General features: G+C 41.8%; 1 protein-coding gene across 3 annotated transcripts in view; it reads right to left on the bottom strand.

Moving 5' to 3' along the window:
* Exoc2 (exocyst complex component 2) overlaps positions 1-13,546 on the bottom strand; it is a 137,722-nt gene that overhangs the window by 37,636 nt on the left and 86,540 nt on the right. Inside the window, exons 21-23 of one of the 3 annotated variants that reach the window (XR_009379308.1) lie at positions 13,050-13,166; positions 9,331-9,478; positions 1,301-1,415 (exon numbers count right to left, since the gene is read on the bottom strand). Coding sequence is in view for 2 of the 3 variants with exons in the window: in XM_059263224.1 (XP_059119207.1) it covers positions 1,274-1,415; positions 13,050-13,166 (259 nt within the window). In the remaining variant the exon portion in view is untranslated. Of the gene's footprint in view, positions 1-1,273; positions 1,416-9,330; positions 9,479-13,049; positions 13,167-13,546 lie in introns of those variants that run through there. The other 2 variants (XM_059263224.1, XM_059263225.1) reach the window with 2 other exon arrangements.

Raw genomic sequence — 13,546 nt, 5'->3', positions numbered from 1 at the left:
TGGAGGTTATCAGAAAACAAGCCACTGTAAGAAAGACAGATGTTGCATGTTCTCTCACATGAAGATTCTAGATTTTATTAACACAAGTGATCTGAAAACAGAAGGGAGGGATGACTTGGTGTGAGGAAGGGAATCAGCAAGAGAGATGAGATGATGTCAAGAGAGTCATTGAGGGGCAGGGATTATGGTACAAGTCCAGGATACACCTGTATGAAAACACCACAGAGAAGCCTGTTATTTTGTACAATGATTGCATGCTAATAAAAAAAGGGAGTTGCTGTTTTAAAAATTAAATAATCATGTTCATATAAAAAGGTATTTAATGATTCTGGTTTGGGCATTACTAAATGTAAATAGTGCACAACAAAAACCAAAGATATTTCAACAGTAAATAAGCTCATTGCCATCTAGTAAGAGTAACATATAATAAGAAGGACAATCACAGTGAGTATGATGATCAGGACAAACTCCTTAGCCAACAGCCATTGGCAGACACAAGAGGAACTGGGGGTTAATATCAGCATGACCACTCCCACAGAAACAGGAGTTCATGCAATCCATAGTAGTTTAGAGAAAGAAACAACATTTAGTCAACCAGAAAGTTTATAGGAGGGCTCAGATCATGGCGCACATATATACACACACACATACACACTTGCACACACACACAGTAATTTAAAATATTTATTTGATTAAAAAAGCAATAGCTATTTTAAAAAGATTTAAAGTGACAGAAGTTGCTTTCAGCTATCCCACAAACTTAACACTGGTACTCCACCACCAACCATCCTGTGCACTGATTTTTTTTCTCCTTGAATTACTGTAATAATCTTATTTCTGCATGTTTCCCTTCTATTCTTTACACTTTCAGCAACAATTAGATATTGCAAGGGACTAAATTTCTTTAAATTTTTTTGCCAACACTCACAAGATCACAGAATAAAGCTGTCAGTCACTCTAATATCTACATGGAAAGGGAGTAATGTAGGAAGACATTCTGCATCTCTAAGCCACCCATGATCATAAGGTATAATTAATGGTTCTCAGGAGGTAAAGAATAAGCTACTACGTATGCATAAGGGAAAGTACTGAATTCCACTATCACAAATGATTTCAACCAGTCATAAAAATAACAAATGTCCTATCTTTGGTAGGAATATAAAAGCATGAATAGAAAGAAAAACAGTTTAAACACATCTTCGTTGACAGAAGCCTATCTATAACTATCACCCTAGATAACATGTGGAGAAGCCAGGAATGCTTCTAGACTTACCTGCTGGAGGCAGGCAGTCTTTCCAGTCAAAATAGCCTGCATATATCCCGGGTTCCAAGGATCCGACAATAGGATCTGCTTTTAGCTCAATGTAATTTTCAAAGAGTCGTTGGTCTAGTTCTTTCAGTGACGCCATGCTAACCTACAACACAAGACAAAGAGTATAAGATAACCCATTTAAGAGTGAAGGAAAAACAAAATAATGCAAGTAAATATACAATGTATTTTAAAAAGAACATGTCTATAAAGTTCAGGTTTCTAGTTTATCTATCTTAGTAATAAGGAGAACTATTAGCGTGGCTATTTTACATAGTAATAAACAGTTCCCATCTATGGAGTAGAGGTTATGCTTCAGAATACTTTAAACTTTCATTCTGTAGGCAGAGCAAACTGGTAGTATTGTGGAGACCCACAGAGGCTTCCTAGTGGGCACTTACTCAGGGTCAGAGAATCTGGGCTTGCTTTACCCAGCAAGCTGCATAATAGGATGATTTGACCATGGGCATAGTTACCAGGTGTTTTGAAGGGTCTACACTTGGCTGTACAGTGTGCTTGGATCTTGCAAGAGGGAGGTCTTTTGCCTCTCCCTTTGGCATTTGTATAAAAAGCCCTTTTGAATAACTGCCTAGCACAGCTGGTTATTGAACCAGGGCCCTCCCGAAGCTATCCTGTGTCTCTGTCTTTCTAATCATCTCCTTCTCCCTTTCTATCTAATATTTCCTCATTCCTCTCTTCTCCACCCAAGAACCCTTCAAAAGGTGGGAGCAGGTCGGAGGTGGACTCTGGCAGACTCCCACATAGTATAAATACTAAACAGCCGGTAACCTACAATACAAAGGGCACCAACTGCAATGTTGCATATCAGTGATGTCATTCCAAGGCATCCTGCTCTAATAACCTGTCTGTGGCTACCCTGGCATCCTCCAGTCACATGGCTGCATGACTGAGATGTGTCTAAGCACTGAGCAGTCTGAATTTATACTATAGTTACTCCACACAGACACAAAATACAGGTCTTGCTCCCTCATGGTTCAAACAATACACCAAAGATGCTACTAGAGGGTCCTGGTTGAGTATTACAGAGGCCCCGAAATAGGCATAGTTCAGCACAGGACAACTGTAGCTCCTGCTGGCAGTAAGGGCAAAGTAGACAGAGAGGTTGGCATCAGCCTTACAGGAGTGGGCTTGGTTTCAATGGCACTCAAATGACTAAGATACCATTTGACAGCAAAAGTGTGCTGGCCCAGGGTACTCTGTAGTGGAGCATGGCCAATCTTCTTTCATGCCATTTACCTGAGGGACACACAGGCTTTTGGAACACCAGACCTCAACTTCAACAAACTGACAAGAAAGTGGAATGCACAACTAAGGAACGTACCTACTGGGAAGCCAAGCACCCACCAACCAGTGATGAGAGCAGCAGCAGGAACAGAACACAATGGCAATCCTTCAGAAGGGGCTAGAGTAGATCACGGAACATGATTTTATGGAGACACGACATATAATTTCCAAAGGGACTGAAGTGACAGGCAGCTTGTCATTCAAAGCACAAAGTAACACGTAAAGAAATCTAAAGCTGGAGTTAGAAACAGGGAAGATGGTTCCAGGTGGCTGTATAACACAAACCCACAGAAAGTCAAGGGAGATAAATGAGCCACAAGATAAGAGCCACCAACTCAATAAGCAAAGCAGACATTTCAACTGGATTTTGGGCCAGTTTGAGCTACAGCAGATTGCTGAGCTCCAAGCTAGACTGATGACACTACATATCCAGGCACATGCTACAAGTTTTCAGTTTCTAAGTGAATATGGGGCAGGGGGAGGTGAGAATCTTTCACGTTTTGAGAAGAAAGTAGCAACACCTACAGAGAATAAAGGATCAGTGCGAGTTCTGAAATGTCATCCTCAAACCTGAGATCACTGCAAGTATCTACAGGAGTAAAAGAACCCAACCTCAGAACCATGTCGATCCCTTAACTAAGTCCAGAAATGCACATTTGATTATGAAAGGATTCAAGGAATGTATCACATACATTTGTGAGAAAGGGCACTAACCTAGAGTCAAACAAATCAGACTGGAGAAGGAAAACAGTGGCAGAAAATGAATCCAAGTTCTTTCCCAAAGTCCTTCATGCCTACTATCTACAAACAAAAACCTAACAGATTAGAACCATCCTAGAAAAGTGAAATATAAGTTCTAAGTAAGTATTCTTTTCAAAAACGTTTTTTTGATTGATGTGTTTTGTCTACATGTATGTATGTGCACCACTTGTATGGAGGTGCCTGTGGAGGCCCAGAATAGGATATCAGATCTCCTGGAAGTAGAGCTACAGAGGGTTGTGAGCTGCCATGTGGGTGCTGGGAACCAAACCAATGTCCTCTGTTGTAACAGCAAGTGTTTTTAACTACCGAGCTATCTCTCCAGCTCCAAAGATTCTTTAATTTTTTTTTTTTTTTTGGTTTTTAGAGACAGGGTTTCTCCATGTAATAGTTTTGGTGCCTGTCCTGGATCTTGCTCTGTAGACCAGGCTGGCCTCGAACTCAACAGAGATCTGCCTCCCGAGTGTTGGGATTAAAGGTGTGCACCACCACCACCTGGCCTAAAATAATCTTAAAAGTGGGTAGGAAGTACAGTTCAGTGGTAGAGCATATGCTTAGCATGTCAAAGACTTGCTGATCCTTAGGAACGGCCCCCTCCAAGGGCTCAACAAGAAATTCTTAAGCAAAAGAGGCTGACAGCAAAAGGGGTCATACCTAAACCCATGTGGAGATGAGGCAGTGAGGAAAGAAACTTGAGCTGCAGATGTTAAAAGAAGACAGACTTAGAATTAATGGTTTAAACTCCCAAGCAGCTAATAAAATAGAAAATTAAAGTGGAAGGGAACAAATTCAGTTGGAAAACTATTAATGCCAAACATAGGTTTCAAAGTATATAGGTTCTTTGAAAAAAGAAAAATGTGGGATGTAGTAGAACACCTGCCTAGTATGTGCAAGGTCCTGGCTTAAATACCTGGTACTGGGAAAAAAGCTAGGGGATGAGAGGGCAGGTGGGAAAGGAAGAAGGGGAAGAAGGGATGAGGGAAAGGAAGAACAGGGAGGAAGAGGAGGAAGGGATGAGGGAAAAGGAGGAGTGGGAAGGAAGGGGAAGAAGGGATGAGGAAAAGGAAGAGTGGGGAGGAAGGGGAGGAAGGGATGAGGGAAAAGGAAGAGCAGGGAGAAAGGGGAGGAAGGGATGAGGAAAAGGAAGAGTGGGGAGGAAGGGATGAGGGAAAGGAGGAGCGGGGAGGAAGGGATGAGGAAAAGGAAGAGTGGGGAGGAAGGGATGAGGGAAAGGAGGAGCGGGGAGGAAGGGATGAGGAAAAGGAAGAGTGGGGAGGAAGGGGAGGAAGGGATGAGGAAAAAGGAAGGAAGGGGAGGAAGGGATGAGGAAAAGGAAGAGTGGGGAAGAAGGGGAGGAAGGGATGAGGGGAAAGGAAAGGAGGGGAGGAAGGGGAGGAAGGGATGAGGGAAAAGGAAGGAAGGGGAGGAAGGGATGAGGGAAAGGGAAGGAAGGGGAGGAAGGGATGAGGGAAAGGGAAGGAAGGGGAGGAAGAGGGAAAAGGAAGAGTGGGGAGGAAGGGGAGCAAAGCAAAGTTCCTGGCAAGGCCATTCTGGAAATGAAGCTGGGGCTGGGAGACCACTTAGTTGTTAAAGAAAATGTCATATATCTACTTAGAAAGCCACACATGTTGAATACCCAGGCCATAAAAAGACAGTTGTGGTGACACAAACTTTTAATACCCACAAGGGGAGGCTGAGACAGGCAAACACCCGGAAATTACTAGCCAGTCAGCCTAGCATGATCAGTGAGCAACAGTTCTTGGTAAGAGACTCTGTCTCAAACAACCAACATGGACAGCTCATAAGGAATGACATATGAGGTTGAACCCTGACCTCTACATGCAAGTGCATTTAAACCATGCACATCTGCACACACACAAATATAGCTGCATACATATGAACATACATACACACATTCCTGCACACTTATTCCCTAAAAAATGGGGAAAAATGACCAATAACAGAAATGAAAGTGAATACACTACACTGGCAGGCTAAAAAGAGGTTATTACAGTTTTATTCCAGGAAGTCTGATAACAATGAGAAAATGGACAAACTCAAAAGTCAATCGAAGTCATTCTTTTAAAAAGTTTTGCACTTGCTACTCTTACAGAGGACCAGGGTTCAATTTCCAGGGCTTTCATTGGTTGGCTTACAACCATCTGTAACTCCAACCCCAGGAGAGCTAATGCCTTCTTCTGGCCTCTGTGGGCACCCAAACATACATGGCATATACACACATACATCAGTAAGATAAATCTTCAAAACTTAATTTGAAGAGCCAGGCAGTGGTAGCACATGCCTTTAATCCCAGCACTTGGGAGCAAAGGCAGGCTCTGTGAGTTGGAGGCCATCCTAGTCTACAAAGCAAGTTCCAGGACAGATAGGGCTGTCACACAGAGAAATCATGTCTAGAAAAACCCAAAATAAATAAATGAATAAATAAATTTGGAACAAAAAACTAATTGATAATAAGAGGTGTCACTATTAACAGAAAAAAAGCAAAGAGGATGAAGCAGGATGCAAGTCAATGGCCATCTAAGAATTGGCTACTAGCCTTCCCTTGCAGTGGGTCTCAGGGACTTACTAAATCGGAGTGGTGAATATAGCTCCACCTCAAATGGTGTATTCATTTTCTGTGACTGTTCTGTAACCCATCTTATACCTGAGGATGAGGCTTTACTCCTTCGCTCCAGTCTCCCCCTAAATGGCATAATAACGAACCTTCATAGACTGTTTGATTTAGCCCCTCACCCCCATCTGAAGGATACTGTGAAGAACTTCGCTACCAATTACCTCTACCACCGGTGTTCGAAATCATTCCACAGTAAGTTAGTTGTTTTCCCTTCCTTGCTACTCCCCAGAAAAACCAAGTTTCTAGAGATGAGAACTAACTGAAATATAATTCTAATGAACAGTCAATTTCAGCAAGATGAGACACACATGAAGATATAATGAATTAGAGAGCTGAAGAAACATCCCTAATCAGTATTGAGAACTAGTGATGAGGATTCATGAACAATGACAAAGCTGAAGCACTGTGGAGACTAAAGTGGAGGACGTTTTATGGTTGATGAGCTAATGAGAGTGTACGGTTGGGTACCATCCAGTGGTGGGAAGGAAATGTCACATGATGAAAAGGTCAATGGTTCAGAGGGCAACAAGACTTTGTCAAGCTGAGATTAATTAAAGAAAGGCCATTCTTCACAGACAGGGAAAGCCACAGGCAAATGTTCTTTCAACAGAGCACAGGAATCTGGTGTTGAGTGAGTGGCTGAAAGAACAAATGCATGGACGGATGGATCAAATGAGGTGAATAACAGCACTCTAAAGTTTGGGAGATGGATGAAAGCCCCCACAAACACAAGCCAGGAGCATTTAGGTTTCCTTCTCCAGGCAAGGAGAGGCTCAGGAATATGGGAAGGAAGGAAAACTACAGTTAGATTTGTTTCTGGATGCTCACTGGATACTCTGTGAAGGATGAGTTGGATATCAGGGGAAAAAGGGGGGAGGGAATGAAAAAAATGCATCTGCAAAGCAGGTTCTTGAAACACAACAGGGTCAGATGAGGAAAAAGGCCAGACTCAAGACAAGAACAGGAGTGCAAGTGAGTAGAAGATGATCCAGAAGATCTGGGGCTTCAGATGACAAGTGTGCAGCATAAAGTGTCATGAGGAATGCAGTCAAAACCAATTCCCATTAGCAGAAGAATACAGACGAGTTGGGGATGTGACTCAGTTGGTGGAATGCTTCCCTAGCATGCATTGGTGCAGTCTCCAGCACTGCATAAAACTGGTTACATTTATGTATGCTGTAATCACAATACTTGGGAGATGAAGACAGAGGATCAGAAGGTCAAGGTCATCCTCAACTATATATTGAGTTTGAGGCCAAACTGAAATATAGGACCTTATTTCAAGAAAAAAAACAACCACAAAAGCAAATGAATAAATAAAGAAAAGGTGGTAATTACACACAATGGAGTACTACACAGCCTTATAAAAATAGAGGACACTGTAGTTAGTGGCATAAGCTAGGTACAGGAAGACAAATACTGTGTAATCTCATCTATAGGAAGAATAGTTATCTTTCTGAAGTCAGTTTTATAGACAGCTGTCCAGAAACTATGGGAGGAGAGGTTGCAGTATCAGAAAAGGAGAGACTTGATCAAAGGCATGAAGATTGAAGTTTCAGAGACTGGAGGAATTTGGTTCAGGGAACTACTGCAAGAAGTACCTATCAAGTATTTTAGCTTTAAAAATTACCCAGATAATACATTTTTAATGTTCTCACCACAAAACATGGTTAATGAGTGGATGGAAATGCTAATTAAACTGACTGAATCTTTCTACCATGTATCACAGATCAAACCCATCACACTGTACTCTACAAATACACATAATTAGCATCTGCCATTTAAAACAGCTATATCAATCAATCAAGAAAAGGGTTCTGGCTGGCTGACCCAATGGTGACTGTCTATGACAGGAAAGACATCAAAAGAAAGAGGACTTTGGCTTGGGGATGCTGGTCAGAAGCTCTGAAATCCCACTAGGAATGTCTAGTGAAGATGTGTGGTAGGAAACAGTCCAGAAGGAGGTGGAAGGTTCACGCATTTGGGCATCACTGGCATTAATGGTAAAGCTGTGGGTAGATCTGATCACTAAAAGAAACTGTGCCAGGGTGATGAGGAAACAAAAATCACACTTTCAGAGTATACAAGTCCTACAGAGATAGTGAAAGATAGGTACTTTCACCTGCTCAGACGAAAGGTTTGAACTTGAGACCCTCCCATTCTACCCTGGAGAAGTGGTCATTGCACTCACTTGTTCCTATCCCTTCACAGCTTTCTAAAGACACAGAAGGCATCCCAGTCTCTCTTACCTCTGTGTAGCTAGAGTTTTCCTGCCTTGACCACAGTCAGGACAAATCTCTGTCACCCACCAGTCCCACAGCCGCTCAGACCCGACCAAGTAAACACAGAGACTTATATTGGTTACAAACTGTATGGCTGTGGCAGGCTTCCTGCTAACTGTTCTTACAGCTTAAATTAATCCATTTCTATAAATCTATACCTTGCCACGTGGCTCGTGGCTTACTGGCATCTTCACATGCTGTTTGTCATCACGGCGGCTGGCAGTATCTCTCTCAGACTCAGCCTTCCACTTCCCAGCTTTATTCTCCTCCTTGTCCCGCCTATACTTCCTGCCTAGCCACTGGCCAATCAGTGATTTATTTATTAACCAATCAGCAACACACTTGACATACAGACCATCCCACAGCACCTCTGCAACCATGTCCTGAGCCTGAACCTTTCATCTCCTTTTCTGAAAGCTTTTCTAAAGTCTGCATTGGAGAATACGCTGTTAATGATAGGTTCTTGACTTGACTAATGTATATTTCTCTTTTTTCCTCTCCCTTCACCCTTACTCCTTCCTCATTTCCTACTCTTTTTCATTTTTTTTTTTTTTTTTGTGGTACTGTGGATGGAACCATGAGGCAAGCAAACCTACTCTACTGCCGAGCTACATCCTCAGCCCCCACTGTGTGTTTATCCATGTATGTATCTTTTTGCCTTTCCCATATGTAGAAGGAATGAATGTGCGGCAGTTAAATAGTCAAAAATTTAGTTCAGTATTTGGTAAGAGGGAACACATTTGCTCAACTTACTTGTCTATAGAACTTTAAACTCTTAAGATGAACTAATTTACAAATAATTTATTGTACAAAAATAGCTTCTTGGCAAAACTTAATTAATGTACTCTGATGAAGAAATGGGGAAGCTAAAACAAGCACAGACACAGATAACACAGCAGGGAAGAAACAAAGCTGCATCCAAGCCCATCAATACACTCAAACGGCCACAAATTTAAAATACCGAATAAGTACACTCAATTAAGCTAAAAATAATGAACTATGTTACATCTAGTACATAAGGATCAAGCAATAGAAAATACTTTAAGTTGGTGACTGGATATAAAGGATCTTCTCTGGATTTGTGACAAAAAGAAACTGTCCCCTTCACCCTCCTGAGTGGAGTTTCTGAAGTTAGAAGCATTTAATACCAGACTTGATCAATGTCTGCATTCTCAAGTCAGGAAGAATCTGCAATTATACAAATCCTACATCAGATGTTCGTTTTCTTAAGACTGATTCAGGTTAATTAGCACCTAACAGATGCAAAAAATGGCTTCTAGAATTACTAGCAGCCACAATAAAACAACATGCTAAGGTTTATCAACCGTACAGCTCTGCTGTTCTTGCCCAATGCTCCTGAGGAATTTGATCTGTGTCATATTTGGTCTCTATCCTCAGAACAAAGCTGTGTTTCCCTTGGTCTCTAAATGCTTCCCAGCTATCTCTTCTATAGTAGAGTCAATAGAAATGGAAAAGGCATGCAAATTAAAACACACAAATGGACATTTTTATAAACAAAAAAAGAACCCAAAAACTATGCTGGGAAATGATGGTTAAAAACGTAACTTAGCTTCCCCAAAGCAATCTGGCTATTTATTACCAGGAGCCTGCAAATCTTGGGGTCTTATGTGAAGTCAGTGAGGGGAGCTGATCAGGTGCAGGGTAGTGATATGATACGGATCAGGTGTGGGGAGCTGAGTAGGAACCGGTTAGGGGGTTGATTGAACAAGATACAAGTAATCTGTCTTATTAACAACAATAAACACTTTGTCTAGTATATTAAAGATTTTTATTTTTATTTCTCCTTTTCAAAAATATAGTTAGGTCTTTCACAAACTGAAAAGAAGATGGGTGAGTAGGTGGGACTTTCTAGGCACACAGCACTTGCTGTCTGTGACCAGAAGGTACAGAGGCCTGTGGGTTCCTCAAGGGGCCTGCTGTAAGGCAGAACCTTACAGGGTAAGAGGACTTATATATTCTTATCTAATGAATCACCACTCAGTGTTGCTCAAGGTCAAAATGTCACACAGTAATCAATCAGCTTCGTGTCCTATTTTCATTTCCTTGGGGTATATCATCATGAGACCTGTTTCATTCTTGGCCTTAGGATATAATATGGGGCTGGAAGCACTCAAGACTTGGAATCAAAAGAGTTATTTTCAAGTCCCTGCTACTTTCAAGTGAAGTCCACACACACACTCCCTGCACCTCTGGCCCTATGAAAATCATCGAACTATAATATCATCCTCATTTACTTCTCAGAGATTCTACATTAAATAAGATTATATGAGGGGCTGGGGAGATGGCTAGGTGGGTCAGTGCTCCATACATAAGCATAAGGATCTAAGCTTGAATCCCAGCTACAGTGGTGAGTACCTATGACCCAGGACTTGATGGCCAACCAGCCTCACCAAATTGGTGAGGTCTAGGTTCAATGAGAGAAACTGCCTCAAAAAATAAGGGAGAAAATAGAGGCAGACCCCTGATGTTGGCCTGTGGCCTACACAGACATGCCCCCCCCCATATGAACACATACATATGAATAACAACACACCTAAAAAATACCGTAAAAGTAAATAATTATATCTGAGAAATCATTCTACCCTTCAATGTCACTGATCATTACATTTTAATACAGTCCTAATAAGCATGATTATGTATATACTATTTCTATATTAAATCAACTCTACTTTGAAGGTAAAGACAAAATGAAGGGGCCAGAGAGATGACAGGGTTGGTAAAGGTGCTGGCTGCCAAGCCCCAAGACCTGAGTTCAACCCCCGGGACCCACATGGTGGAAGGAGGGAAACAGCTCCCCAAGCTGTCCTCTGACCTCCACAGGAATGTCACGGCATGCACAACGTAATAGATGTAAAAAAGAAACAAGATAATTCAACAATTAATTAATGAAGAAACAAGATGAAAGGAATTTTAGAAACGGTTGTTTTTAGGCTTCTACTGGGGCGGGAAAAGGAAAGGCAGCAGGAAAGGAGGAAGAGAGAGGAGAAGGAATAATCATGGAAAAGCCTCTTCTCCTGCCCCACCGGGCAGCACATCCCACAGTAGGAACTGAGAGAAGGCCTGGCATCCAGTGACAATGTGAGAGAGACCCTCTAAGAGAGCATGACCCACCATACAGAAACAGGAGAGATGGCTGTCCACTGTGACCTCCCCATGACTTTCTTGGCAGGCATCTAGAGTTACTGTCATTGGAAAGGGAACTGTGAAAAGTAAGGGCTGTGAGTGACCTTTTTTCTTCAGAGCAGCAAGTGGGTGTTACCTGCTTGACACCGTGGAAATAAGAGCTTCGCACACAGCAGAGTGAGCAGGTGTGCTGTGGTCCAAACCGCTCTACTCTATTCATTTCAGACACAACTGAATAATTTCAAGACATTCAAGAAATAATTTTTAAAAACATAATGCTGAGCGGGCAAAAAGCCTATTGCTTCTTCTGAGCTGTCCCTGGGTCCTCATAGTACCTTTCTCTGTGATTTAGACAAAGATAGGAGAAGATATCAGAGACCTTCCTTTGTGCCAGCTTCGTTCTGCTTCTTAACAGTACAAACGAAGGCAACATCATTTCTGCTTATTCCTTCACAAAAACTGAGAGAAAAATCAGACACTGCTTCTAACCTATGCAATTCTTCATCACTTCACATATTTCAATGATAACATTCTTCATACAGACACATTAGTATTTGACTGAATAAAAACAAAGTACCCACTTTCCACAGATCTTGTAATTATGAACATGAAAATTTTCTGGAAATAAACTAGACATTTGGCCTCAAAGCCTTAAGTCACAGCATTTATCAGCAGGGTGATTAATCTTTACGAAAAGGCAGGAAAACAAGAGAGAGCCACCCACTCTGACATTTTCATTCTTAAAAAAAAAAAAAAAAAAAAAAAAAAAAAAAAAAAAAACCCAAGCTAGCTTATGAACTGGAAGCATCATTTATAAAAAGTAGATCGTCCACTGAGAGTAAACTGATTACATGATTAACAAGATGCTTATCTTTCTTGTTTTCTTCGCTGAGAAAAGTGCACTGGCATTAGACAGTTGGCTCAGCTTTACCTAGAAATCTGATAAAGTTTGCTCAGGAACTAGCAACCTTTACAACAAGGTACTTCATTTTTTCCTCTGCTGCTTATGTGAAAAACTATAAACAAGAGAACGAACATTCTCGAACATGACAGCAGCCCACCGATCGATCTGCACATACACTTTTGCCTACATCCAGCAGGCGGAGCGCAAAGCACACACAAGTTCTGGTTAAGCCAGGAAGGAAGGGGCCAGAGGCTAGAGAGCAGGATGTGCGCATGCCCGGGCTTAAGCAGTCAGGCAGGGCTTCAATCACAGGGAGAGGAAGAGGGGAGGAACAGGCTGGATTCACAGGAAGAGGTCTCCGTGCAGTCAGGACCAGGGGTGCTGTCACTAGTGCCTAAAGGCTTAACCCCAACAGGAGCCAAATGGCGAGATTCTTAAAGATTTAGTTTTGAGACCCAACTGTCTTGCCTGACTTTTGAACAGCTCTGACAGGGTTAAGCAAATCACTTCAACCAGGAGAAAGCTTTGCTCCAGAAAAAAGCAGTGCTACATTAACAGTTCCAGGCAAGGAAGGAAATCATTCCCTGATAGGTCAGGTGAGGGTAATGGGTGCGGAGGCCTGAGGAACTGGAGCATAGCAGAGCCAAAGAGACACTCAGAAAACTGTGTGGCAAAGCACTGAACTTGTCTACTGAATACCAAAGCACTCACCTGTGTTATTTTTTCTATTCCTTGGAAGTTGTGCTTTTCAAAATGTTCTGCTATGTTTAGGAAGGTGTGGCGTTCTAAATAGCAGCAATTGCTCAGGACTATCAAAAGCCGCTGCTCCTAAAAGTCAAACAGGCCATTAGAAGTTTACATTGACAGTATTGGTGAATGCAAAAGGTAAACCTGATCACACAGTAAGTGTAATGATAGGCGTCTGCCCTTTAACATCAGTACCCAATGCCCTGATTTTCTTGGCTGTTTATTTCCTAAAACTGACACACAGAAAGACATAATACAATTCCACCTATTGTTGATTATTACATTTACACTGAAGAGTTAAACAGAGACTTGGGGTACAGCTCAGCAATGAGTTGTTCTCTGGAATGCTCAAGGCTCTGAGTTCTTCGTCCAATATCCACCGAAGAAAAAAGTCAAATGTTTCCTTGAATATTTTATGTAGACCAAAGACCACACAAATTGATAGTATGAATAAGTACATA

This window comes from Peromyscus eremicus, chromosome 5, assembly GCF_949786415.1.
Source record: "Peromyscus eremicus chromosome 5, PerEre_H2_v1, whole genome shotgun sequence".
In the NCBI taxonomy this organism is placed as follows: Eukaryota; Metazoa; Chordata; class Mammalia; order Rodentia; family Cricetidae; genus Peromyscus; species Peromyscus eremicus.
Note: the sequence above shows the minus strand (reverse complement) of the source record. Positions and strands in the feature narration are given on the sequence as shown.